Here is a 27,304-nt window from a genome sequence, read left to right as displayed (position 1 = left end):
AAAAAAAGGGTACCAGCCCTGAGCCCCCAGATAGCACGAGGTAAAATAATTCCCTAGTGGGGATAAAGACCCTCAAACAGTGGTGAGGGAAAAAACTCTCCGATAGGAAGAAATCTGGAGAGGAATCCGGCTATAGGGGGGGATGCCCATCCTCCGCTGGCTTATAGGTTGGGCTGGTAACAGTTCAGGTATTAAACTAGCCGGTAAAGTAGAAAGTCCACATTAAGCAGATGAAAAAATGAAAGGAAGTTTATTAAGCATTATGTGCCATTTCCCTGTAGATTGATACAGAGCAGCTACAGGCTGCAGAACGGTTCCCATAGCACAACAATCATCACAGTTTACTTAAAATCAGGGTCAGCCTCACACCATTCAGTAGCACACACAGAATAATGCCGAGGTAATGTCCATTCGTCTGGCACTCCTTAGCCACAGCCCCGTTCATGATATCTGCACATGCACCATGGGAAATGGCAAGGCCAGTTCAGCCCCTGAAATTGGCCTGTGGTGGTTACCATCAAAAGGCAGCCAAATCAAACAAGCCTTCATCAGGGAACCATGAGAATACTGTAATTTCAGGCTAAATCCGCACACACACACACACACACACACACACACGCACACACACATTTTCCAACTTTTCCCTGAGGAGATTATGGAAGAGAAAGACAGAGAGAGTGAGTAAGAGAGAGATGGAGCTCAGATTCTCTCAAAATGACTCTGTTCACCTCTTTGCCCCCTCACCTGGGGCAGTGGTATCACGATACCCCTCAACCATCCCTCCTCCACATCCACCGCCCCCCCCCCCCCCCCCACCCAAAAGCCACACAAAGATAGTCAGATAATGCAAGTCTTTCAGTCCCTCAATTCCCCATAGAGATCCATTCATTCTCTCTTTCTCTTGATTCTTCCTTCTCCCACCCCCCACCCTACTGCCCAGCCCTGAAACCGATACAGATTGGCTTTCTGGGAGAGAACTTTCTCACACTCACAGCAAACACTCACACACTTTGCTGATATATGCCCACAGAGGTTGCACACACACACACACACACACACCCACACACACAAGGCACACATACAGCTACAAACAAATACACAGGTATACTGTACACACACACACACACACACACACACACACGTACACTGTATATGCACTGGTTACTATTCACACCCTGTGCCTCAGTGCATACAATATGTGTGTACACTCAGAGCACTTTATTTGGTAGACCCATACACCAGCTTGTTAATGCAAATATTTAATCAGCCAATCATGTGGCAGCAACTAAGTTCATAAAAGCATGCAGACAAGGTCAAGAGGTTCAGCTGTTTTTCAGACCAAATGTCAGAATGGGGGAGAAATGTTATCGAATTGACTTTGACCGTGGAATGATTGTTGGTGTCAGGCAGGATGGTTTCAGTATTTCAGAAACTGCTGATCTCCTCGGATTTTCATGCACAACAGTCACTAGTTTGCAGAGAATGGCGCGAAAAACAAAAAACATCCAGCAAACGCAAACAAACACTGAATTAGAGATTACTTTAAAAACCAGCCTCTCTGCATGAGCAGCCAAATAATTTTAGAAGGATTCTATTCTCTGGCAGTGGTCCTTATAAAGCTCCCAGAAAGCACTTTAACCCGAAAGAAAAATGAAATGTTGAACAGAAAGTGAGGATAGTTTCTTTAAATGGCCCTGCCTAGTGAAAGTGGCAATGCCCCTTATCCAGTTCCTCACTGACTTTCTTTCACCCTTCGTCTCCGCCTCTGTCTCCACACAATGACAAAGAAAGACACTTTTGTCAGCAGTTTTATAGAAGGCTCCATCTGCCAAAAGCAACACTGCAAGCTTTATTATATATTGTACAGTATATTATATTATACATGCAGCTTTAAACCTCTGCCCCAGGGATTTGTCCCACATCCGTTTATTTTCATTCCCTATCCTCTCACGGTTGTGTTACGATGATACGTTTCCCAGGGAGGAATGCTAATGATGAGCGCATCATTCTGGCTGCCAGGGATCCTGCCCGCTAAACCAACGTGCGATTAATAACCAGCACAGCGTAATGAAGACCCGGTCTGCCCCCAGCTCACCGGCTGAGAGCAGGGAGATCGATCCAGGCAGAGCAGGGAGGGGGAGAGAGAGAGGGAGAGGGAGAGGGAGAGAGAGAGAGAGAGCTTACAATGGTGCAACACTTACCAGGTGACACTTTAGAGATGGAGAGAGAAAGAGTGAAATCTGTGTTGAGTTACTGCCTCTGTATTATGCATATCCTAGTAAGTGCTGCAATGCACACGTCTGATATGTGTAGCCATGTACACGGACCCTTCTGTTCTGTGTGCCTTTCTGTGTTCATATCTGCTGTGCTGCTTGCTGTTATTACGCATTATTATACCACAAGCCACTGTACTGCACTGAATCAGTGCACTGTGTGCAACTGCGTTTAGCACAGTGCTGCACACTGTCATGGTGGATCACTGCACTGCAGCAGGATTATACTATCAGCATTGATTAAGCCATCACAATTTGCAGCTATTGTGGTGTGGTGTGTGTGTCTGTTTGATTGTGTATGTGTGTGTGTCACTGTGCAATGCTATAACCATTCAGGAGGATTTCATATGCTTGAGAGCAGTGCAGCACTCACTGAGCCATCAATCACATGCAGCAATGGCCAACGCCGCCAGCAACACTAAATCACCTCTCATTCACACAGACCGGACCTGTCTGTGCCCACTCAGACCAATGAGACAGGACCTGCACAAGCAACACTAAATCACCTCTCATACACACAGACCGGACCTGTCTGTGCCCACTCAGACCAATGAGACAGGACCTGCATAAGCAACACTAAATCACCTCTCATACACACAGACCAGACCTGTCTGTGCCCACACAGACCAATGAGACAGAACCTGCACCAGCAACACTAAATCACCTCTCATTCACACAGACCGGACCTGTCTGTGCCCACTCAGACCAATGAGACGGGACCTGCACTCAATCAGCCAGAAGATCAGATGGAGCTGAAGGCCAATCAGCCTTCAACGCACCGCCCACCAGACACAGCAAAACTGAACACATCAGCCACTGGCGCAGGCAGAACCCATCGATAAGGACTCGGTTTAGGGGCGGGGAAGGGCAAGCAAGGGGGGAGAGCCAGCTGGGTGTTGGGGCTGGGTTGGGGTTGGGTCCTCCCACTGCCCGCTTGTTTAATAGATTGTAAAATAGCAGCCATCGAAATGAGACACCCTGCACTTACCGGCCAAGCAAACTTATAGCGAATGGCAATGCTTCCACTGCTCCGGTCCTCGGCTCCGCCCCCTGCCCCGGCTCCGCCCCCTGCTCCGGCTCCGCCCCCTCCGTGGCCACGGTGACGCAGGGAGAAGGAATTGCCGCCCAGAACGGCGGTGCTGCCAGAGCCGAAGGTGCAGCTGCCAGTGGGCGCCACCCGGGCTTGGTACTCCTTCAAGCAGGCGCGGAAGAAGGTGTCGCACTGGTCAGTGAAGGAGCAGCGCTGCCCTCCGCTGGACGGGAGGTCACAGCACTCTCCATTCTGCAGCAGGCCCTGGGAGTTCTGCACCTGCCGGATCTGCACCTCAAACAAGCCCACTGCACACACCACCTGCAGGAGAGACGAGAGTGCACACTGCTGTAACACACACACGCACAAACACACACACACACAGCTGTAACACACACACACACACACGCGCATGCACGCACACACACACACACACACACACACACACACACACACACATACACACACACACACAAAAACACACACGCCCACACACGCATGCACACAAAAACGCACACACACCCACAGACATCTAGCCCCCAGAGGGGACAGGAGGACAGGAAGTGAAAGATGAGATAAAATTGTGGAAAGAGGCGTGTAAGAGGATGAGCGGTGGCAGGTGTGGGAGACGGTGAGGTGCGTATATCGATGCACAGAAAGAGGGAGAAACAAAATGAGTCCCGTGAGACAGTCAAAATCACTCAGAGGAGCCCCTCCATTGGCATGGAAGGAAACAATTGACAGAAGAGAATGTATCGTTTATACACAACACCCTTTCATACACAGTGAGGGAGGGAAAGAGCACACATTTTCTCTAGCTACCTTCTTCCAAAATAAAGGAGGAAAAAATGGAATCCGCTCTATCCTGCCGTCACATACAGAGAGCACTCCCACGTGCTGGTGGATCTCGCTCCGTTTATCTCACTCTGTGACCGTCTGGGCCTTCACCTTTCCGCTCCGATTCAGCTGCTTCATCTATCTTCCCTCTCTTCATTCCGTAATCTTTCGCCGACTTTCACTGACTTCCAAACTCATCCTCCAAAACTCATCCTCCCCTCCTATGACTCTTCCAGCACAAACGGAGAAAGAGGCAGTCAGACAGACAGTGGCCGGCTTCCCATTAGAGATTTCTGACTCAAAGGTTGTCTCGAAAAGAGTGACAAGCTTAGCCCTTTAAAGGTGCAAGGTCAGAAATGTGTGATAAGAACGCTCTTAAGTGGACATTCTAATGCTGATGCAACAATCGCTGCTGGTGACTGAACGCAGTGGAGTTCCAGAACATTGACTTGGGACTCATTCCACAAAACCCACTCCTGAAAGCATTACTGGGGACAGGTGGAGTTTAACTGAGTGACACCTTCTTAGGGCGGCCTGTAGCGTAGTGGTTAAGGTACACGACTGGGATACGCAAGGTCGGTGATTCGATCTCCGGTGTAGCCACAATAAGATCCGCACAGCCGTTGGGCCCTAGAGCAAGGCCTTAACCCTGCGTTGCTCCAGGGGAGGACCGTCTCCTGCTGAGTCTGATCAACTGTACGTCGCTCCATCAAATGCCATTAATGTAATGTAATGTAAACTCCACATGAGTCAAGAATGAGAGGCTCTGTGCTTGCATACTTCCACAGTGTGTGCATTCAAACAAAGCCACGGAGAACTCTCTCCTGTAACCCGCTGCCCTCTTTTCACCTCCCTCCTTTATTTCTCTCCTTTTCTCTCTCTCTCACCTCTTGTCCTTCGCTTCTCTCCAGGGAGGGAGGACATGTGTTTGCTTCTTGTCTTTCATTCTATCTTTACTTAGTTATTCATCTCTCTCTATCGGTCCGTCAGTGCCCCCCCCCCCTCCCCTCACTGTCTCTGGGGAAGAGACACACAGATCTCTCTCTCGTCCCCAACACGCTACCTTTCTTTCCTCCTCTTTATCTCTCTTTATCTCATTCTCTCTGTATCAGTCTCCCTCCCTCCCTTTGCCTCTGTCCTCTCTCCAGGGAGGAAGGAACAGCCTCCTCTTTCTGAGAACAGGCTGTGACTTCTCCATCCCTCCCTCCCTCCCTCCTTCTCTGGCTCTTCTTCACTTAATTGTTCCTTTTTTTCTTTTCATCACACCGTCCTGCCCTCCTTTCTTTGCCCTTTATCCCCTGACCCGCTCCCCCAGGCACAGGGCGACGGAGGCACACCTGCCCCGCTGTCTGCTAACAAGACCCCCAGAGAGGACCAGGGGCCGGGTGGGCAGTGTGTGTGTGTGTGTGTGTGTGTGTGTGTGTGTTGGTGAGTGTGTGTGTGTGTGTGTGTGTGTGTGTGGGTGCGTGGGTGAGTTTGTGTGTGTGTGTGAGCGTGGGTGAGTGTGTGTGTGTGTGTGTGTGTGTGTGTGTGCATGGGTGAGTGTGTGTGTGTGTGTGTGGGTGAGTGTGTGCGTGTGTGGGTGAGTGTGTGTGTGTGTGTGTGAGAGCGTGGGTGAGTGTGGTTGAGTGTGTGCGTGGGTGAGTGTGTGTTTGTGTGTGTGTGCGTGGGTGCATGTGTGTGTGCGTGTGCATGGGTAGGTGTGTGTTTGTGTGGGTGAGTGTGCGTCTGTGTGTGTGTCTGTGTGTGCTTGTGTGTCTTTGTGTGTGTGTGTGTGTGTGTGTGTGTGAGAGTGAGTATGTGTGTCTGTGTGTGTGTCTGTGCCTGTGTACATGTACTGACACCCCCCCCCCACACACAAACTCTGTCCAGGCTAGAAGAGGGAGCTTCATAGGGAGTGTGTGACTGTGTCTGTGTGTGTGTGTATGTCTGTGTGTGTGTGTGTGTGTGTGTGTGTGTGTGTCTGCGTGGGGAGGTGTGTCCAGGACTAGAAGAGGGAGCTTCACAGAGAGTGTGTGTCTGTGCTACCAGCCTATTGTCAGTGCAGGGCATCTCATCCCATTCCAGGTCCACTGCTGGGGAGCTAAGCACTCCCGCATCAAAGGGGCTGTGGAGATAGAGAGACAGGCACCCCATTCTCCTCCTCTTTTTCCTCCGTCGCTTTCTCTCCTCCGTGGCCATTCCAAACATACCCGCCTTTCAGCACTCACCTGGAGACTCAAAGAGCCACATCCTTCAGCACAGCATGCCTGCAACCGGTCCCTGAACCCCAACACAGCCCCAACCCTCTCCCCTCTGCCACTGCCCAATGCTCGGCTTGACACCGGCCGAACAACACTTCACTGATAAGTTCCATACCACTCTGCCCCGCTCCACGCAGATTGAGAAACACCGTAACCGAAATGCACCGAGTTGATTAAACCACACTCTGCCTAGTAAAGAATGAATACAAGACTAACTTTGCCCATGAGAAAGGATACAAAAGTACCCTCAGTGAAAAATGCACTCTCTATAAACACTCTTCTACACTGTTCTGTTCTGGGGTTTCACAGCCAGCACGCTGAGCTGTGATACAAATGTGTGTTACTGACACATAACCCTCCCCTTCACACGTGTGAGATGAGCCGCAGTTTGCCCTCTGCCTTGGCACCGTCGCTAATGCTAACAGCGGTCATGAATCATCACATTACAATATATTAATGGCATTGGGCAGATGCTCTTATCCAGAGCGACGTACAGTTGATTAGACTAAGCAGGAGACAATCCTCCCATGGAGCAATGCAGGGTTAAGGGCCTTGCTCAAGGGCCCAACGGCTGTGCGGATCTTATTGTGGCTACATCGGGATTAGAACCACCGGGATTAGAACCACCGACCTTGCGGGTCCCAGTCATGTACCTTAACACACTACGCTGCAGGCCGCCCAACATCGATCAGGTGGGGGCGACACCTTGATGGAAGCTCAGCTAGGTTACCCCTGCCCAGTAAAGAAAATGTGTATTTTTACGAGATAAACAAAGTTCTACATAGCTTTAAACATTGTAAAATGGTAAATAAATGCCAGGCATTTATGTAGTGCCTTCATCCAAAGCACTGTACAATTGATGCTTCTCCATTCACCCATTCATACACCGACGGCGATTGGCTGCCATGCAAGGCAGCTCGGCAGGAGCATTTGGGGGTTAGGTGTCTTGCTCAGGGACACCTCAACACAGCCCGGGCGGGGGATCAAACCGGCAACCCTCCAACTGGCAGACGACTGCTCTTACTGCCTGAGCCATGTCGCCCCATGGAAAATGGAAGGAGAAATGCAGTAAAGTGACAGTTTTTCAGTTAAAAAACAGATGCATCTTAATTTTACTGTAATTAACTGCTTCACATTTTCATCTACATAGATAGTTATTGAACTAAGGGTGATTAAACACCACGTGAGTGTTTTTGTGTTGGGAGAGGCCACTTGCATTGTACTGAATCAAGACACACATGATTCAGAGAGGCAGAGAAAGTATCCTACAATCAACCAATTAATCAATTAACCAATCAAGCAATCAATCACTCAACCAAATAAATTGTTTTAAGATAATCAATGCATCCTTCTTTCTATTTCTTAATCCTACCATCAAGTTGCTCCAGGGGAGGATTTTCTCCTGCTTAGTCTAATCAACTGTACATTGCTCTGGATAAGAGCGTCTGCCAAATGTAATGTAACTATCTATTTCTCTTTCTAACTGTCTACTCTATCCACCACTCCAGCCACTTCTCTGTAGCTTGTGCAAATATTTAATCAGCCAATCATGTGGCAGCAACTAAATGCGTAAAAGAATGCAGACATCGTCAAGAGGTTCAGCTGTTGTTCAGACCATGGAATCATCACTGATGCCAGACAGGGTGGTTTGAGTATCTCAGAACTGCTGATCTCCTGGTATTTTCACACACAACAGTCTATAGAGTTTGCAGAGGACGGGGCGAAAAACAAAAAAAAACATCCAGTGAGCAGCAGTTGTGCGGGCAAAAACATGACAAAAGGTCAGAGGAGAAGGGCCACTTTGGTCAAAGCTGACAGGAAGGTGACAGCAATACAAATATCCACACATTACAAAAGTTGTATGCAGAAGAGCATCTCTGAACACACCTTGGATGGATAGTGGAAGTGGATAGGCTACAGCAGCCAAAAAATATGTCTAATAAATACCTAATAAAGTGCTCAGTGGGTGTATATGAACACAGTCATCTTGACATATGACAAACAGTGACAGAAAATGGTTGTATTAGTGCATTCTGCATTAGTAGAATTAGTGTCATCCTGACACAGGTTTATGCACTGTATGTTCTTATGAATTTCTTATCATTTACAATTCCACATCTGCAGGTAGCCTATCTTTATTTTTTGTATTTCCGTACATTGACATATTGGCCTGATATCAGGGGGTGGAACGCCTCTACTTAACTGTCATGGCCGGAATTTCAATATGCGCTGCCGTTTTGTGAATAATACACTTACATAAACTATCTGTATACGACGCCTGGCCCCCGGCCAGATAATTTGGCTGGTTCGCTTAAGGGACCGGGAGTGGACGACAAAGCGCATTCATGGCGAGCATTATTAAGAAGATTGATTCTGTTTAGTGGATCACTGTACGTGAGTCAAACAGCTGAAACAGAGAATAGGCTACAGCAAGCCCATCTATTGCTCTCTCTCTCTCACACACACAGGCGCGCACACACAGATCCTACACTTTTATCGCGTCCTCACCTATATAAGTGAACTATCGCCTGGTTCGCTCGGTGTAAACACAACAGAACATAGAACGGCTACCCTCTTGTCGGAACACACAACATCGTTGTCTTCCTTTACCCTATAGGTGTGTTATATGTTCTAATAAGCAAAAGCTTCGTCTGCTTACTGCACACAATGCCCGAGACAGTGAACGTGCAATGCTCTTTCCTATATTTGTTTTTTATTTCTCCTATTACAGTTCAAACAATGACTTGACCGCAGCCCCAACCCCATCGCCTGGTGGGAAAGTAATTACATTTAAGCTGCGTAGAGAATTTAAGTAAACGCGCTCTCTTGCTCTCTTGAAAAATGCAAGAAGAAGAATCTGTCTTGTGTAGCTTTTGTGTAAAAGAAAAGAAAATCGCTTACAAAGAGCAACAAGTGTCCAAATGAAACCACATACGACATATATGGGACAACAGGTGGAGCACATCTAAATGGAGACAGGGCGGAAATCTAATTAAAATAGAGGTATAAAAATTGTTGTTGGTCTTACTTTCTCACAGCGGAAAAGTGCATCAAAATAAAGCCACTAGGTTAAACAGCCGCTCTGAAAATAGCGCTTAATCGGCGACTTAGGCTACCTGTGACTGCAGGGTGAGTGCCAGCAGGAAAATCACGGGCCACTGCTGTCCCAGTCCCTGGTCCGTCATCGCGGAGCTCTTCGTCCGGCTGTCCCTCCACGTTTTCCCCTCCTCGTCGTCTTTCTCCGTCTCTCCCTCTCGTGACATTTGATTTCGAGCACTTTCGCTGCGGGGGACACGTGCGTGTTTTTACCCCCTTGTTACTCCGACTCCCGCTCCGCCGAACTCAGCTTTCCCGAGACCTTCTCATCCCACCGGACTTTAAGTGACAGCCCGCATATTTGGGTAAATATGGTCAGTAAGGTTACCCCACCTCCCCACCCCTTTCCCCCTTCCCCCGATTTTCCCTCTGTTTGTGCGCTGTCCACGCTGTCCGTCTCGGGGAAAACACGACTCCCCCCCCCCTTCTTTCCCTCCACCAGTCGTTAAGAAGCTTTGATTGTCCGACCTGCTGGCTCACTGACTTGAGCTCACATCCCAATTACTCGCTTTCTCTCGCTCTCCCTCTCTTTCTCTGTCCGACTTTCTCTCTGCCGTTTAACCCTCACACACTAGGCTACGCTTCGCGCTCTGTGCGCATGGCTGCCCACTGGACTCCAACCTAAGGTGGTTGACTGGCCTGGAAGAAGGCGCAATACACGACTGCTGCTACGGAGGAAAAGAGCATACAGTGTGTATTTGACTGCGAATGTCGGAGAGAAAGATAAGAGGGTGTGTCCTGGCGTTGGGGATATCCGTCGTCCTTTCTCGTGTGCAGTGCTTCTGGTAACGGAGGCGGTCTCTGCCTCCTGCGCATTCCAATCGAATACGATAGCCTACCTGTAATATTTATTTATTTATTTATTTATTTAATTGTAACATGCTTCAGACACTACAACTCGTCAGTGTGCCAATGACAGTGACTGACAGTCTATAATGTGTTTAATTGTGGGATCTGCAATATCAAGGATACTTTTGCAGTCGTTTTTTTTCCGGTTCATGTGTAATGTACTTTGACATTATCGCTCCTTAGAATTCGTTTAATTCGCTTTTAGTTGAAGAATGCCTATAAATAGACGAACACCTCCTTTGTGTTGATCTAACTGTGTGCCTGCTGTCTGGATCCTGTCCTCACATACCATCGACACAGGTTTTAGTCTATAGGCCTATATGGTCTTTTCGGTTAATGGTTTCTCTGATTGTTTTCTCGTTGGCTTGGTTTGTTCGCAGTTAGTCTATACTGTCGGATATACTAATGGTCCTCTATGTGTTTTAAGCAACAATTAATCTGCATTTAACATCAAAGTGCTGCCTCACTAATTGATAACGTTTCTGTCAAATAAATGACAATAACAGTGTTATTGGCTTGTTATTGGATTTTCTAAGAGGGTCATCGGTTATGAAATGGCTCGCTAATTGGTGGTTTACAGAAGCAGCCAGTATGGAAATTCATTCATAAGCTATAATATTTAGGTAGTCATGGGGAAAGCATTTCCCAGGAGTTAGGCCCAATATTTTGCACCTCGTTTTTTTGTTTTTTTAGTAATGATAATTTACTATGCACGCGCACGCAGAGAACCTCCCAGCGTGCCAAATAACGTTTTCTGCAATCTACCAGGCTTGTGCGTGTACGCATTTGTACAATCAAACCTGTCGAGGCAGCCTAACATTCTTCTCCTGTGCTGCGCGAAAGGGGCGGGAAAAAAACGAACTACGACATGAAAATGAAGCCACCCCTCCTCATAGCAGAAGCGGCATGCCATTTTATTTTTTGGCTGTCGTTTTTCAAAATACTTTCCGCATCTAGCTAGTTTCTGCCTGTACCCGTTCATCCAGACCAGAGATACGCACAATGTCTCTGCTTTATGCTTGGAACATAATGAAGCAGTTTTATTCGAAAACGCTCTCTGTCTGGGGATAGACTTGTTGCTGACGCTGACGTCCCTGGCAACGGATAGTTTCTGTGCTCTCTTTGCTGCTCGGTGACCCTGGGTTAGAACAGAGGGCTCTTCAAGCCACCAGCGTTGATTAGCATATAGCACCAGTGAATAGGGGCATGCACTGAATTTCAATCCAGTCTTCTCGTTGATCAAGGGATTAGAAGTCACTTCACAGATTTCCTTCCATTAAGTCTACATGAAAGTGGTCCCGATTGTTTTAGGAGTAGCGTTTCGTCCAACCAGTCACATTTTCGCTCGCATCAACAATCAATAAAATGTCCCAACGTCCGTGTTCAGACGAAGGCCGCCACCTGACGGAGGAGGTGCGAATTGCACGCCTACAGTGGATTCAGAAAGAATTCATACCCCTTCACTTTTTTTTTGCACTTTGTGTTGTATATTTATTTTACAATTGAGGAAATTGCCATTTTTGCCCACCAATCTACACTCAACAACCTATAATGACAAAGTGAAAATATGCTTTCAGAATTTTTGCTAAGATATGAAAAATGTATAACTAAAATCACTTTATATAAGTATTTAGACACTTAATCCAGTCCTTTGTAGAAGCCCTTTTGGCAATTACAGCTTCGACTCTTCTTGGGAAAGCCTCTACAAGCTTTGCACACCTGGATTAGGGCCTTTCTTTCCCATTCTTCCTGGCAGATCCTCTCAAACTCCGTCAGATTGGATGGGAAGTGTCTGTGAATAGCCATCTTCAGGTCTCCACAGATGTTCTACATGATTTAAGACAGGGTTTGGCTGGGCCACTCAATATGTAAAAAACATATTTTTACTTTGTCATTATGGGTTATTGAGAGTAGGCCTTTGAACAATTTTATCAGTTTAAATATAAATGTGCTACATAATAAATTGCAAAAAATGACAGGGTCTGAATATTTTCTGAAGCCACTGTATCTATTGAAAACAATTTGCCCCAGCATTTCCAGCATGCTCTACATCAAAGCAAGACAATGTAACCATAAATGAAATTAACTGATTTAACCAGGTTATAAAACTTTATCCCCACATTAAAACCGACTGAATTAAACAGATTGGCATTGCCAGTCGGTGATGGCACAGCTCTTTAGTGAAGAGCTGCTCTCGGTCTTTCTCAGCAACAAATCTCACGTCTTGCATCTTGATCTCTCAACAGGCCTACGAAGACTACCGACCAAGGCCAGTGGATTAAGCAGAAACGGGCTGCTAGACCCACCGTGATATATCAGACATAAACGGCAGGCTGTGTGGCTCCAGATAACATGCGTAGCTACAGGAAATTTACAGGTTACGCAAACCCTCGGCAAAACCGATAATCCAAAATAAGCTCACGGCGATTTGAGAAGGAACCTCAAACAAAACACTGTTCTTTGAAGACAAGGCAAACGCATTCTTTCCCTCGCAACAAAATCAACAAACCCCGCTTGAAACCGAGTAAATCATATCACGTTGGCTTTAAACATTATCCTTTTAACCTGTAACATTGTCACTGCTGACCAGAGGCGTGTGAATCACTAGATTCTGCTTTGCAACACAGACAGATGTAATCGGAGATCACACGAAATATTAGCTAGGCTACTTGAATTGGAATGCTTTCAACATTGTATCATTCTAAGGAGCGAAGGTACATACAGCACTTCCAGTTCGGTGTATAATCACACACAGCCCAATTGTAAGAGTGTTTCTAATTTTTCAAGCTATGGACTAGATTAGTGTATTCTCATATTTGCGAGGACATGATGCGGTTTCGCTAAAGTCCGATGGAATGCTCTTGATGTTTTAATCTTAATAAGATGGACACAGCGGAGGTGGCCCACGCATGGTCGGCAGATAGTTGCCTTTATTCCTCTGCTGAAAGGCCATAGTGTTGGTAAAAGGGAGTCACCAGGCGTGTCGCCAAGAGCTCCAGACACTTGTGCGCGCGCGCACGCACACACACACACACACACACACGCACGCACGCACGTACGCGGCGCCCCAGTAGCTTAAGGTCAGCGCTTTCTCAGGCAAAAGGGAAACGGGAAGAAAAAAAAAAAAAAGCACATTCACATATACAATTCTTATAATAATAGTCTATTACACTGACACTTATGCCAGCACTAGATACAAATACCTTATACGGCCTATAACTATACTAAACTTTTTGTGGCAGGCTGCAGACAGCGTTTACTGCTGTATACGCTGTGCACTGCCCTGACACTGGGAGAACCCTTTTTATTGCGGTTAATTGACGAAAAGGCAGAATAACACCAGAAAGTTTTATAATTTTTTTACACTGCAGACCAGTTCACCTCGCAAAGGGGGAGTTGGAGGATTACCTTTCATATCTGTTTTTTTAATGTAATGCAATATAATGTATTGAATGCAGTCAATAGGTGCCCAATTGACCAGGGGTCTCTGTAGATAGACCCCTAAACGACTGAGCCCTCCCATACATTGGGCAACATGTAACTGGCGATTGTATCAGAGGAAATGGGAGGATTCTGTGGTGCCTTAGCAAAATGAGCCACCCCGCAGGCCAGAATGCTTTAAGACTCCCATTCACACCAAATTCAATGGCGAAGTAATGCTTATAGTATTGACCTGAAATAAGGCAGGATCTGAACAGCTTTAGAGCCATTAACGGTTTCTGGATCAGCACTTGGGGGCAGACTGAACAACACTGTGCATTTAAATCACAGGTTTGCATTTCATACAGCAGTCACAGGATGCGCTGGGAGTACCACCAACCCTCTAAATAATAACAAGGGAATAATTTAGCATGGGGAAGAATTCTATGAGTTGAAAGTTTACATGAACGAATTGCACACAAACATTTCTGAACCCTCGCACAATACAACTCAGTGAACGGTGCGTGGGCTGACTGGATGCTTCAGGCACTAAGTAGCCAGGAAAATATTTTACCAAACAAAGAAATTAGGTTTTACATCCAACCAAAATGACAGACTTATGAGGCTTCGTTTAAATCTCCCAGAGGATGCAAATCCTGGTTCTGTCTGGCCAGGGGGAAACAGAAAAGAAAAATCAGCCCTCCAACAAAGTGCGGAAACCGAAGCAAATCCATAAGACATAGTCGCTCCAGAACCAAAGAAAGGGAAAAAAAAAAAAAAAAATTGAGATGGAACAAGAGGAACCGCTGGCAGAAAAAGCTTATAAACAGACACTGAAAACAAGAGATGGCAAGTAAACAAGCCGCCCCTCCCACTCTAAGCCACAGCCACCTCTTCTTGGGGCTCCACACTGGCTCACTTTGGGGGGACATTTTTTCTTGCACCCCCCTTTCCCAATCATATCAAATAGCCAATGGGGAAGAGAAAGAAAGAGGGGGAGAGAAGAAAAACAAAAAAACAAACAAAAAACAGCAGTTACCACCCCTCCCCCCTCCACCCCTGGAAAGTTGGCTGCCACTTCAAACCCGCTGACAGGACGTTGGCGGCAGCACGCAGGGCTGATGGTGTGCATGTCGCTGTGCGGGGGTGCCCACGCCGCGGCCCCATTCCGCACTGCCGCAATCGATACGCAGCAAATGCCATCCCCAAATCTCATGAATTTCAATATTTTGTGTTTTTGCGAGAAAAAAAATTCAGACGGATGGAAAATTGAATTGGCAGGAAGCCGCAAGCTGGAGCCCAGTCCCCGGACGACACAGGAATTAAAATGTTGAGGCAGATGAGGGGATCTGAGGAACAGAGGGGAAGAATTAGAGGGGACAGACTAGGCCTCAGCCTCACTTCTGTGTCGTTCCTTCAATTCGTTGGCGCTTGACGCATGCATAACACAGATTAAGCGATTGCTTCACACGACCAGGTTTTCCTTTTTTTACCCACAAGCATTTGGTCATGTAAAAAAATAAAATAAAAAAACACACACACACACCAAAAAACAACATCAGTCCAGCAGCCAAGCTATCAGCATCACCATGGCACCATTACATCATGTTCTCACTAATTGCATTCACATACGCCCGTCAGCCTGTAGCTGTTCTAACTTTCATTTCAAATTCAGAAATACACCAGGTACTCCGATTTACCCAAATAACACCAGAGGTTAAAGGTCCCATATCATGTAAAATGACATTTGCCTTGCTATGTGGATTATAAAGGAGTTGAAGGTGCTAGAACACTGTGAAAGTATCAAAATGCAGTCACCAAATAAATCCACATAATCCATCGTTTGTTGGAGCTAGCCAGCCAATCAGAACAGAGATTCATTGATATTAATAAGCCTTAGAGGTACAATAGGTAATTTTGGACTTCTAAACGGAATTGCAGCAAGAAACGCTCAAATCACAACACTGTTTATCCCTCCCCCTTCTCTGAACACGCTGATGTTGAAACACCATTGGCTGTGACAATTTTCAACCAATGAGCTTGGATTATTGTACAGCTGTACAATGTTTTGGTACAGTGCCAGCCCGTCAACTGCATATTTTGAAACCTGAATTTAAGGACTATAAACACAGGCAGAGGGTGAGTCAACATGTCAGTGAGCCTTTTTCAACGATAGGAAGGGATTCACAATGGTCTTGAACACAAAAATTGTACCTATTGTACCTTTAGTACCTTTTAATTGTTCTTGGTAAAGCTCATAAGAGGCACTGGAGAATGGACATGCACAACTGGATAGCGATTGTTCTTGGCACTTAACCACAAACTTCGCCTATGGATAACAGGACCTAAAATAAAACACTGGAAAGGTGTACAATGTGGCAACATTAAAGTCCACTTACAGCATGTCGATGTCAAATGTTAATGCGTGATGGCGTTGGATTATAATTTTAGAATTGCATTGCCACGCGCAGGTGTCTGCAAATGGCAACTGTGCCTACATAATGCAAAAATGAAAACTGAAGGGAGACAAATCGATTATACCTGGCCCGGTCAAAATCGTTTTGCAGACATTTCCAAAGGGAGATTTACTACAGGTTACACCTGCTACACCAAAACTCGACAAGGAAAACCACTTGGAAATTAGAGCATAGTTTGACAGCAAATTCACTTTAAATGCATTTAAAGTGCGCTGAGGAAAGGATTCATGTCAGGTATTCAACTACAGCAGTAGTGACCGAGGTTCTCTCCTCAAAACGGACGCCCCTGCCACATCCAGCATCAACTCGACAGCCAACTGAAGGGCACAGCGAACAGCGGCGTATCGCACTTCCGTCAATGTGAACATTCATTTATTGAACAATCTCACACCACCAGGAAACCATCCCTCATTAAGTCGTGAATAATGAACACTCCACTTGTAATTACAAATCCATTTTCTATCAAGTAAGGGTCTCCCTTGGAAACACAAGGAATACTCAAGGACACCGATGTAGTGATTCCATCTTTACAAGAGCTAATGCAGAAGCATTGCGAGACACCCAAATTGGTGGAAGAACGCTGTTATTTTTCAGCAACTGGAGGATTCCAGAAGAGGGTTAACCGATCCAGGGCCAGGGATTGACAGCAGACCATAACAATCAGTTTATATATTTGTGTTTGACGGGGACAGCACCCCCACCGACCAAGACTTACAGGAATGCCAAGTCTTCCCATCAGTCTTCGGGAGGGGTGTACCAAAATTGGAAATGTGCAACAAAACGGCTCAATTAACGAGCCCCTGGGGTCAAGGTAAACAAGCACGCACGTGGGAGAATTGCATTAAGTGAAAACCAAAACCAGTCTGAAAGCAAACCTGAAACCAGAAGAATACAGCACCCAAGTAGCCCAGAAACCGAATTCCAAACACACACAAAACGCTATTTGAAAAAAGTAATAAATAAAAAGTTCAACTATCCAGATTTCAAAATTCTTAATTGCAACAACACCCTTAATCGTCCTCAATGAAACAGATTCAGGAAAAATCGCCCAAAAGTGAGATCTCAAAAAAAAAAAAAAAATAAGTTGAAGACAACTCACGAGTGACATCCGGTGGCTAAACATTGTGACTATCTTTGCCAATGACAATCAAGTGCACCATTTGGCATGCAGGAGTTGCATGAGAGCACCTTATGGTAATTGGGAAGCTGGACATTTCTAGAGGAGTTTGAGAATGAGAAGACCTGTCATTCGACCAGCTAATAAAACCTTGGCGAGTGTATACGTAAAGGTATAGTTATGAAATGTAACCAATATTTGCGTAAATCGCTGAAGCGTGCCTAGACGTTTAAAAACATTTGATTACCTGCCAAACTAGGCAGCCATGGGAGCTAGTTAAACAGAGCAGGATAGACTATTTTCTATCTTTAAAATATATTAAAATAAATAAATAAAAAAAGCGTCACTGACAACTTTGTCCCACGATGAAATGAACAGACAGACATTGTGCTTAATAAAACATTTTATAATGAAGAAAAGCTCCAGGTACAATGTCTGGTGGTCCAGACCCTGGGTGCAATGCTTACAATAGGACAGTACAATAAAAAGGAAATTAACACGCATGCTTACACATTACATCCAGGTGGCTGATGGGAGTTACATAATTAACCAAAACACATGTTCAAGAGAACACCCATCCCTCCCCATTGGCTTTGAAAAACTGTTGGGCAATACGCCTTGAAAAAATTACCACCAGAAGCATGAGGTGTATTGGCTTTCTTTTAGTCTTTAACTATACCAGATTACCTGTTGAGGTAGTAAACATTCAAACTACAGAAGGGATAAAATAAATCACATGGAAGCTGCAAGAACTAGCTGAGAAGGACATCTTTATGCGGAGAAAAAAAAAAAAAAAAAAAAAATTGTAAGTGGCCAACATACTACATGGTGGCAATGATCGTTAAGGCGCTCAAACTAAATCAAGTAAACAGCGCAGACATTCTGTGCAGCCAAAAAGAATGTCTGAGGGAGGGAGGGGGAATAAAATGGTTGTAAAAAGACACCAACCTTTCACTGTGCACCATCCTTACCCTTACCTCGCAGCTGGGACACAGACGCAATGCCTCTTCTGAGCTCACAGGAACGCTGCTGGGAAGTGTGGGCTCGTTCCACAGATACCAGGGACAAGAGGGGCAGCATCGGTGGACACAGGTCATGAGCTACCAACCTCAAGCACATGCTCCTGGGAAGTCCATGGGCTCTGCCCACCGATACTGCCGAAATGAGACTACACAGAGGGATTGCTGGGGGACCTGTGGGCTGTGTTGAACAACTTTTGTGGTGGGAGGGATTAAAATGAAATAAAATTGAGCTACAGAGAATCATGGCAATCAGTGTGGGTGCAATTTGCAAACAAAAGGGGCCCCCAATTTGTCCCAAGCGTATGGCCAGCCGCATGAATGTGTACACATGCATCACGAGGAGCCGGTTCCTTTTATTTCTTGGCGAAGGAGATCTTCATGGCGTTGGTCTGGGTGATCTTGAAGCCCTGCAGCGCTTCCCTGGCAGCGCCTGCCTGCACCTCATTATCGAACTCCACGAAGGCGATGTCGTGCCTCCCGGGCACCAGACGCACCTCTTTGAAGCCGGGAAACCTGCAGCGGAAGCACAACATCGGGTGAGCTCCGGAATACCCAGACAGGCAGGCACACAGAAGAGAGCAAGCATTTCCAACAGGACGGACCCTAAACACTTAAGAACTTAGTGAGACCGAGAGGTTACATTACAGGCATTTGGCAGACGCTCTTATCCAGAGTGACGTACGGTTGATTAACCACTACGCTACAGGCTGCCCTTGAGTTTCATAAATTAAGTGCTTGATGCAGTAAATGAGCGACATCATTGACGCTGATAATGGAAACGTTTCAGCGTTTGCCTTTCAGAATAGGCCTTCACAGAAATGTGGAGCCTACATTAATGCCAAGCCTAAATAAATGTCACAGACGTGCTCAGGGAAGGGCTCCACAATGCTGCCATTTTAGGAGCACATATTTGAATTGGGATGCTTGAGAGTGCTTCTACATTTAACTTGGGAGCAACTGCTCCTTGGCAAAAAAGGTTAGTGCAGAGCCGTGTCGGGGGGAGAATGCCCTCAGGCTAATGAACTGCGCTGAACAGCTGTGGGGCACAGGCAGAAGAGAAGAGGCTACTGACTGGTTGAACAGCATGGACAGCATGAGTTCGTTGGTCTCTTCGGGGAGGTTGGTGAGGAACAGGATGTGGTTGGGTGGGTTCTCCGACACCTGGAACAGATGGCAGCAGTTACGCCATGCATGGTGCAGGCAGGGGTACCCAGGACACACTGGTGCGATTTCTAATCCCGCGGACGTCACTGCACTGACCTGCTGCGCGTGAGGCATCTGCCCTGGCATTTGGCCCGGCATCATCTGGCCAGGGGGCATGGCTCCCGGGGGCATCTGCCCCGGCCCCATGCCTGGAGGGGGCATCATGCCAGGGGGGGGCATGTAGGGGGGCTGTCCAGGCATGGGCATCATCCTGGGAGCCTGGCTCATGGGGGGCATGCCCTGTGGAGGAGAGAGGGCCGCATTAAACACAGCAGGGGGACTGCAACATCAACAACGCTCACTGCAAACTGGGCATCACGTGCAGCAAGTCCAGTCAGGTATGACGTCCATTCCAACAGTGACTGACACAGGCTTTAAAAAAGGAAAACAGGAAAACCTGGAGCAACACAACCTGGAATAATAACAAAAACATTGAGACCTTTTCATCACTGCTAGTGTGGTAGAATTAAAATGTAAATGTAAAAGCAGAGGCTCCAAAGGCACACATTAACCTGTACAGCACAGCTACGTGAGCCATGGAGAGCATAAAACGGCGGCAGTCCAGGCACTCACAGGCATGGGTGTCGGGACCCCGGGGCCCATTGGGGCTGCGGCCCCTGGCACGCCCTTCTTGGCCCCAGTCACATCGGGGCCCTTCACCTTCCTCTTCTCCTTCTTGCGGTCACGCTCCACATAGGTGCCCTTCATCTTGGCGATTATGTCAGAGTCCAGCTTCGCGTACTGGATGCGCTGTGTCGAGGAGCCCAAAGCACAAGCGTGAGAACCTACTGCACAACGGTGCCTTGGGTTTTGCGAGCTACGCCACGGGAGTGTGGGCAAAGCCATAACACCGAGCGGCTAGCGTACACACCCACATCATTTCACCCTTTGGAGTGTAGGTTTTTACATTCACAATTGAATGAAATCAGCAGCCAATACAACCACACCCCTGGATACCATGTTCTGGACCCCACATCTGCGCTAATGTTGTGCACATGTACGTAGTTCTTCCTACCACTGTATAGTAGGCATGCTCACTGGACAGTTGGTCATGTTTTAGCAAGTTTAGAACACATTTTAGCACACCACCCAGGTTACTGCGATTTCATTAATGGTCTAAGACACTAATCTACACCGCATCTTGAAAACAAAGGAACGGTTAGGATCAGGAGCATTTGAACCATAGGTTTACCATAGGTTTGTCGTAAAAGGGGAACCCCTGCATGGACCGCAGGGCATTGGAGGCACTGTTGACTTCCTTGAAGATGACGAAAGCCTGTCCCCTCATTTTAAGGGAACGGGACACCAGAATGTCCAGGATTTGCCCAAACTGGGAGAAAATGGCATACAGGGACTTCTTCAACTCTAATGAGGAGGGAAGTGCAACGGTCATTCTGGTGTAACAAATCACATCTACGCACAGCCTGACATTGCAACGACAAATACAATGTAGCCCGAATAAAACAGGATTGTACTCCGATTTTCCAATACAAGCCATAACTTTGCGAACTTATTTGTAAACAAGAAACCATATGGTCAAGAAAAAGAAATGAAAATAAACTTACCGTCTTTTTTGATCTTCTCGTTTAGATTGTTGATGTAAATGGTGTGGTTGAGCCGCATGTCCTGGGCAGCCATTTTCTGAGAGCGGCATACAAACACCACAATCCAGTCAGGCAACTATTGTCTGCAGGCCGAATAAGCCGGTCTGGTTCATGCACTCACGATAAGCGAAGAGATAGTCCAAACGTATCATTATGAATGCCGTCTGCTAGATCTAAAACATGTTACAGCTTTTCAATTTGAAAATAACGTTACTGTCGTTTAAACAAAAAACGACCGTAAATTCGCTCAAGTGCCGGCTTGCCAGTAAGGTTGGTTAGCAAGTTACATCGATTCGATAAAACGACTAAGGTGAACTATCCTTGTTAAAATACCAGTACCAGTTTTCAGAGAACAAAAAAGTAAACTTAACACACTCTCTTGTGATTTAGTTTTACTTACATAAACCTTTTGGTAAATTTTTCGTGAGCTTCCCCAACGTGCGGCCTGCTACCAGTACTCCTGTGAAACCGCCACTAACTACAACAGCCACAAAACAACTTCATTAACGCCGTTGGCTGCTTTATCCGTCAATCGTCAAATAGATCCTGCCTTTCCATACATTTGTGGGCTTCCATTGGTTAGATAGAAGTTCATCACCCCCGCGAGATGCGTGGTGTGATTGGACAAGGCTTAATAACCCAACTCTAACATACAATTCGATTGGATTGCAGTAACTTGAGGAATAGTTTTCATTCTGGCTCAAATTCCCTTCGTATCCAAAATGGACGAAGGCACATAGTGCTAGTTTAGAGGTTTGAGAGTTATTGAATTCTATGACACAAATCCGTTCAGAACTTATTTAATGAGACCCTATTAATAATGGATGTAATTTAAACAAGGTAGGATATGCCATTTACTGAGCTATGCAGACAACATCGAATAAAGAAACAAACATACGAGAAAATAAATCTTTAACTGTATTTATATTTCCCCCGCGCTGATGTTCACCGGATGCAGGTTCCTATTTGTCGTCAATATTTTCTCACATTTTCATAATAGCATTGCGTTAGCAGGTTACACATAACTAAGTGGAGAAAGTTCGTGGGGCGAAGGGGTTGAACAGTTATAGGGACGGAAAAGAACAAGACAGTGGATCAGTATTGCTATAATTCGGTGGGAGGCTACAGTAAGGGTTTTAATTAGGTAGCTGCAGTATGAGGGCATATGAGAGGGACACTGTTATTGGTGTCATACGGACATGTTGCAGCAGTATGCACGGGTAAGGTGTAGGAAAGATGGGTGTTCAGAAAAGTGTGGGTTGTCTAAAGACCAGGCTGCATGTTTTGTCTGTGGGGGAAATCAGTGGGTGTGAGACATGTGAGAAGAAAGATGGAAAGTCCGGTGAAACGGATGACAGCAAAGAACAAAAATGTCACGGGAAGCAACAAAGAGAGTAAGGGTAGAAAATGTAATTGGGAGAAAAGCACAGAGCAAAGTTTGGACCGTGGGAAGAGGGATAGTCAGTGGAATGGTTATAAATTGTGCAATAGCCTAGTTAGTGTCGCTGTGCGTACCTGCTTGCTTGTAATTCCTGCGCAACATATTTGCAAGGTGATTCACGCGCCTTGGCTGCATTTTGGACTTGAACGACCGCAGAGTGAAAAGTGAAAACAAACAAACCAACAAACAAACAACCATTAGAAGTCATAGCCGTGGTATGTCGTTTATAACTGCTATTAACCAACGGTTTTATAATGACATGCATCCAACAGTTTAGCAAGCCTTATATGGAATCGGTACTGGATGGGCATGCTCTGTAACACCGCGTTAGCCGTTCAGTCAAGGCAGAAGCAATTTCACTCGTGCGGTATGTGCCGTTTGAGCTTCAATTTGAAACACTATTTCAGATTTTCATTGGATAGCTTTTCACTCTAGCATTTTGTAAGAGCTCTTTTTTATTTTATTTAAATAAAAATATTTTATTATTTTATTTTGTTGGCTACATTTCACGATTATGTTCCAGCTAGTGAATGCTAGCTAGCTAGCCAATTTAGCCAACTTCCGCCACTGTGTTGCTGAAACTACTTTTGAGGGTACATAAGTTAGATCACACACGTCTAGATACTAGCTACAACACGACCTAAGTTTACTAACGCAATACACGGGGTTTAAATGTAAATTGTTTTTAGTTTATTGCTTACTGTAAGACGCAAGGGGCAGTAGCCCAAACGCCAAAATACCGTGAATAACGCCTATGAACCAAGGAGCGAGTTTTCCGAGCTATTATTTTCGCCACGAGTAATACCTACAGCTATTAGGTGAATGCCTAGTGTCCTCCATAACGTTTGGGACAAAGATCCATCATTTATTTATTTATTTATTTATTTGCCTCTGTACACAATTTGAGATTTGTAATAAAAATGAAAAAAAAAAAAAATCACATGTGGTTAAAGTGCACATTTTCTGATTTTAATAAAGGGCACTTAATGCATTTTGGTTTCGTCGTGTACAAATTACGGCAGTGTTTATACATAGCCCCCCCCCCCCCCAGCGATGTTTTGTAAAACATGTTCTGCAATATTTTATTAGAAAGCATCTTAATAATTTTCAGTCAAAAGAAAAGTCGCCTGGTAACTTGATATGAATCATGTGTATGATGCTTCTGTCATGCGTAAAGCTCCTAGTATACAAAATATTAAAGAAAAATTACCCACTTTAGTTTTGTCTCCTTTTGGGAAAAAAAGAAAAAAGTTTGTTGCAGCCATTTGTGAATTTTTAAAGTTTGCAACCTGCACGTTTGTAACTTGTTTGCTTGATAGTCATGCACCAGTCTGCAGTTTGCTGCGGTTACTCAGCACAGAGTGAGTGGAGGAAGTAAACAGGGCGGCATGTCAACTGAAAGCCCCACACCGCCCCCTCCTCTGCCCCCGACTGCTCCGCCACCCCCAGTTGTCCTACCAGGCTCCAGTAAGAAGAAGCTGTACCAGGCCATAGCTGAGGGAAAGTCCCCCGTGGTGGGAGATCACAAGGAGGCACAGCTTCTACTCAGACAGAGAGAGGGCAGGTGAGGGAGCGCTTAAGCTGACTGGTGCACCTTTGTAGTTCCCCTGGTTACTGTCAAAGTGAGTGCATCTCACCCAGTACCTTGTAAGCGAATTAACATGTTATGTTTCTTCACAGTACTGTGAACATACTTACTGTTTTGAAGTACTCATGCTTTCAGAACAGTTATCATCATATAACTGCAGTTGATAATTTATTAAATGTATAGCTTACACTGGGGACCACTGCAGTTTTAGTTGACTTGATCATATTACAAAATCCAGATATTTTATTCCAGATAAGTAATCATTGTACTATACAAAAGTGTCCCTTATGGAAGCATGAATGATGCAGGTCCAGTCTTGAATCAACAAAACATTTGACATGCTTTGAACTGAGATTAATCAAGCAGCAGCTATACTAATTCTCACTATTTGTTTGGAATGTTTAGATACACACACAGCGGAGAATTTCCTTCTTTTTTTCCCCCCCAAACATTCATTGAGTTTCCTTTAACAATGGTGTCCTGTAAAAGGGAGAAACACACCTACACTCTGTATTTGAGTAGTCCCATGGCAAACATGCCATTTGAAAAGAAGGTAAAACATTAATTCATACAAGGTTGGATTTTTCAATAGGAAACCCCCTGCTAAAATCTGAACTAATCCTTTAGTGTTTTCCATGCAGTTTCAGACAAGACCTGCAGTGGGCCCTCTTCAACAAATACGTGCCTTCCCTCATTCAGGATGGACCACAGTGAGTCAATACTGCCATTAGTCTAAATACTTTACATTCTTGTTTGCATGTCCATTCCTTTGAGTGTTCTTGTTTAGCAGGTAAAAATCACTTATTTCACCTCCTATATCCTTGTTCTTTGTCCGACCCGGGAAATCGCTCGAGATCCGCCGCCTTTACCCATAAATCTTCCTTCGAAGAGCGAGAAGCTGGACCCAGAAGTTTCCTTGAGCAAGAAAAATAAATTATTGAATTGTTCAGCGGGAGTTAGCCATGTCCTTTTTGGGGAACACAGCTGTATCTCAGAGTTGTTTGTTCTGAAGGTGTGGTCTGGTGGCGCTGTGGATGGCTGCTCACCTCCTGCAGCACCCACTGGCCATGACCATGGAGAGCGTGGTGCACACGGCCATGCAGAGGGGCTACACCGCGCAGGGAGAAGTCTTCTCAGGTGCAGCGGCAGTTTGTTTGGCACTTGCGATTCAACAGCAACATTTTGGCGCCCGGTTGGAGCAGAAGGTCTGGCTCAATCACGTGCGTGTGTGTGTTTTAGCCCGGGACATGGCTCTGCTTGCTGAAGAGGTGTGTGGGTGCCACGCAGAGCATCTGTCGGGAGGAATGGGAGGGGATAACTCCTCCCGCATCGTGAGGCACCTCTCTGCCGGACTTCCGGTCCTCATTCCGTATCCTTGGCTAACCCCGAACCCAGCTCCGGTGGTACCTCACTACAAATTTCATTTACATTACATGACATTATTGGCATTTGGCAGACGCTCTTATCCAGAGCGATGGGCTTTTAAGCAGATGTTTTACACATCAGGAATAATTTCATAACTTGACAAATCAGATTTCTGAACTGGCGATCCTGGATCCTAAAATTTTTCCTTGAGGTGTATAGATAAATTGTTCTCCTGGCAAATGCATGCAAAAATAAAAACACAAGCCTGTGCTAGAGGAAGAAGCCACCTGTCATGTCATTCCTGTGTCAGATGGACCACCACAGGAAAGCCCATGCTGAGGGGGCAGGCTCTCTGGGGTCTTCCAAAAGCTAAATTGGACTGTGTTTTGACTCGTCACATTTGAGCAGCCTGGCAGTTGCAGTTGCAAGGCGGCCTGTAGTGTAGTGGTTAAGGTACATGACTGGGACCCGCAAGGTCGGTGATTCGATCCCCGATGTAGCCACAATAAGATCCGCACAGCCGTTGGGCCCTCGAGCAAGGCCCTTAACCCTGCATTGCTCCAGGGGAGGATTGTCTCCTGCTTAGTCTAATCAATTCTAACTTGGATAAAAGTGTAATATTATGTAATGTTGGACTGGCCAGTGTACTGTTGGCTGCTACTGCTTTAGAGAGGCACTGGCACTCTCCTAGGGCTCAACCGGTCAGGCAAGGCAGAAAGAGCACACGTCAGTCATGATCTTTAACTGCATCTGCGCAGTTACGACGAGGACTTCAACCACGAGCCCTGTCTGCGTAGTGGCCACAGAGCACACTGGGCTGTGGCTTCAGGTGAGACGGACCGACACACACACACACACCCCCCCCCCAGCATGCATAAGTTAAACATTACTTTCACCAATATTCATAAGTTTATTTAAATGATAATGTAGTTTCTTCCGCCAACTTGTTCCATCCTGTGATGATTTAAAATTTTGGTCATGAACATGATTAATTGACAATTCTGAAGGCATCTAAAAGTGATGAATTTCAAAGTCTAACTCCTGTTGTTGTCCACCCAGCATATGCCTGTTGACCCAGTACACACCTGTAGTCTCTCCCCCACCCATTCCCATAGGGATTCTGTTGGGTGTGGCACAGGGCACTCTGAAGGGGCATTTCCAGGCAGACCCTGCCCTGCCCTGGCTGCTGCTGCCCCGGGATGCCCCCTGCTGGCAGGGTGCGGCGGTGGAGGAGGTGTACATCCTGGCCAAGCAGGGCAAGAGCCTGCGCTACCAGCTTTGGCCACTGGAGGCGCTGGAGAGGAGCAACAGCCAGCTGCGGGAGATGGACCCAAAGCGAGCGGCTGACGGCACGGCCTACGTCCTGCCCCAGGGCGGGCTGCAGGTCGGGCTGGCGGGACAGGCAGTGCTTCTGCACAGACAGACCGACCGTGACGTGAACCCTGCCCAAAGCACGGAGCAGGACTGAGCCACGCAACAACTGCTCAAAGGCTCAAAGGATGGACTGACCGCTCTCCCATATATATATATATATATATATATATAACTATATATATATATATATAAAAATATAAATAAAACTATTAAAATGTTCTTTGATGACTAACTTGACAGTGGCCACCTACATTTCAATAAAATAATATTGTATTGAATATTCATCTGAATGTGTAAAAAAAACAACAAAACAAAAAAAAACACCTGCTGCTCTAGAACTTGCTGTGGGCCAAACCAAAGTAGGA

General features: G+C 46.0%; 3 protein-coding genes across 9 annotated transcripts in view; 1 reads left to right on the top strand and 2 right to left on the bottom strand.

Moving 5' to 3' along the window:
- LOC133108488 (protein jagged-2) overlaps positions 1 to 9,802 on the bottom strand; it is a 42,935-nt gene extending 33,133 nt beyond the window's left edge. Inside the window, exons 1-2 of the mRNA XM_061218053.1 lie at positions 9,500 to 9,802; positions 3,262 to 3,624 (exon numbers count right to left, since the gene is read on the bottom strand). Of these exons, the coding sequence (XP_061074037.1) occupies positions 3,262 to 3,624; positions 9,500 to 9,646 (510 nt within the window). The 5' untranslated portion in view covers positions 9,647 to 9,802. The remainder of the gene's footprint in view (positions 1 to 3,261; positions 3,625 to 9,499) is intronic.
- A 7,925-nt stretch (positions 9,803 to 17,727) lies between these two features.
- Positions 17,728 to 21,690, bottom strand: snrpa (small nuclear ribonucleoprotein polypeptide A). Of its 2 annotated transcripts, none has more exons than XM_061217229.1 (7): positions 21,572 to 21,690; positions 21,133 to 21,208; positions 20,760 to 20,932; positions 20,141 to 20,317; positions 19,625 to 19,807; positions 19,437 to 19,525; positions 17,728 to 18,877 (listed from the first exon to the last, which is right to left on the bottom strand). In XM_061217229.1, the coding sequence occupies exons 2-7, from the start codon at positions 21,203 to 21,205 to the stop codon at positions 18,718 to 18,720; spliced, it is 855 nt and encodes a 284-aa protein (XP_061073213.1). In that variant the 5' UTR covers positions 21,206 to 21,208; positions 21,572 to 21,690; the 3' UTR covers positions 17,728 to 18,717. The 2 variants fall into 2 exon arrangements, with proteins under 2 accessions (XP_061073213.1, XP_061073214.1); XM_061217230.1 differs by having other exon boundaries at positions 21,133 to 21,254; positions 21,572 to 21,656.
- A 184-nt stretch (positions 21,691 to 21,874) lies between these two features.
- Positions 21,875 to 27,217, top strand: actmap (actin maturation protease). 6 transcript variants are annotated; one of them, XM_061216760.1, is made up of 7 exons: positions 22,403 to 22,723; positions 23,932 to 24,176; positions 24,842 to 24,910; positions 25,213 to 25,337; positions 25,440 to 25,569; positions 26,324 to 26,394; positions 26,681 to 27,217. In XM_061216760.1, the coding sequence occupies exons 1-7, from the start codon at positions 22,451 to 22,453 to the stop codon at positions 27,031 to 27,033; spliced, it is 1,266 nt and encodes a 421-aa protein (XP_061072744.1). In that variant the 5' UTR covers positions 22,403 to 22,450; the 3' UTR covers positions 27,034 to 27,217. The 6 variants fall into 6 exon arrangements, with proteins under 6 accessions (XP_061072747.1, XP_061072746.1, XP_061072744.1 ...); XM_061216763.1 differs by lacking the exon at positions 22,403 to 22,723 and adding an exon at positions 21,875 to 22,011 and having other exon boundaries at positions 25,213 to 25,569; XM_061216762.1 differs by lacking the exon at positions 22,403 to 22,723 and adding an exon at positions 22,021 to 22,391 and having other exon boundaries at positions 25,213 to 25,569.
- The last annotated feature ends 87 nt before the right edge of the window (positions 27,218 to 27,304 follow it).

The sequence above is a fragment of the Conger conger genome, chromosome 13, assembly GCF_963514075.1.
Source record: "Conger conger chromosome 13, fConCon1.1, whole genome shotgun sequence".
In the NCBI taxonomy this organism is placed as follows: domain Eukaryota; kingdom Metazoa; phylum Chordata; class Actinopteri; order Anguilliformes; family Congridae; genus Conger; species Conger conger.
This window is presented reverse-complemented; position numbering and strand designations above follow the sequence as displayed.

Coding starts and splice junctions, on each gene's coding strand:
- snrpa (XM_061217229.1), bottom strand. CDS start 21,205: ATGGCTGCCCAGGACATGCGGCTCAACCACACCATTTACATCAACAAT. Junction 20,933..21,132: donor CGAGAAGATCAAAAAAGACG/GTAAGTTTATTT, acceptor CCTCCTCATTAG/AGTTGAAGAAGTCCCTGTAT. Junction 18,878..19,436: donor CTGTCCATGCTGTTCAACCA/GTCAGTAGCCTC, acceptor CTTCCGCTGCAG/GTTTCCCGGCTTCAAAGAGG.
- actmap (XM_061216759.1), top strand. CDS start 22,451: ATGTTTTGTCTGTGGGGGAAATCAGTGGGTGTGAGACATGTGAGAAGA. Junction 24,911..25,212: donor CTCATTCAGGATGGACCACA/GTGAGTCAATAC, acceptor TTTGTTCTGAAG/GTGTGGTCTGGTGGCGCTGT. Junction 26,395..26,680: donor ACACTGGGCTGTGGCTTCAG/GTGAGACGGACC, acceptor CCATTCCCATAG/GGATTCTGTTGGGTGTGGCA.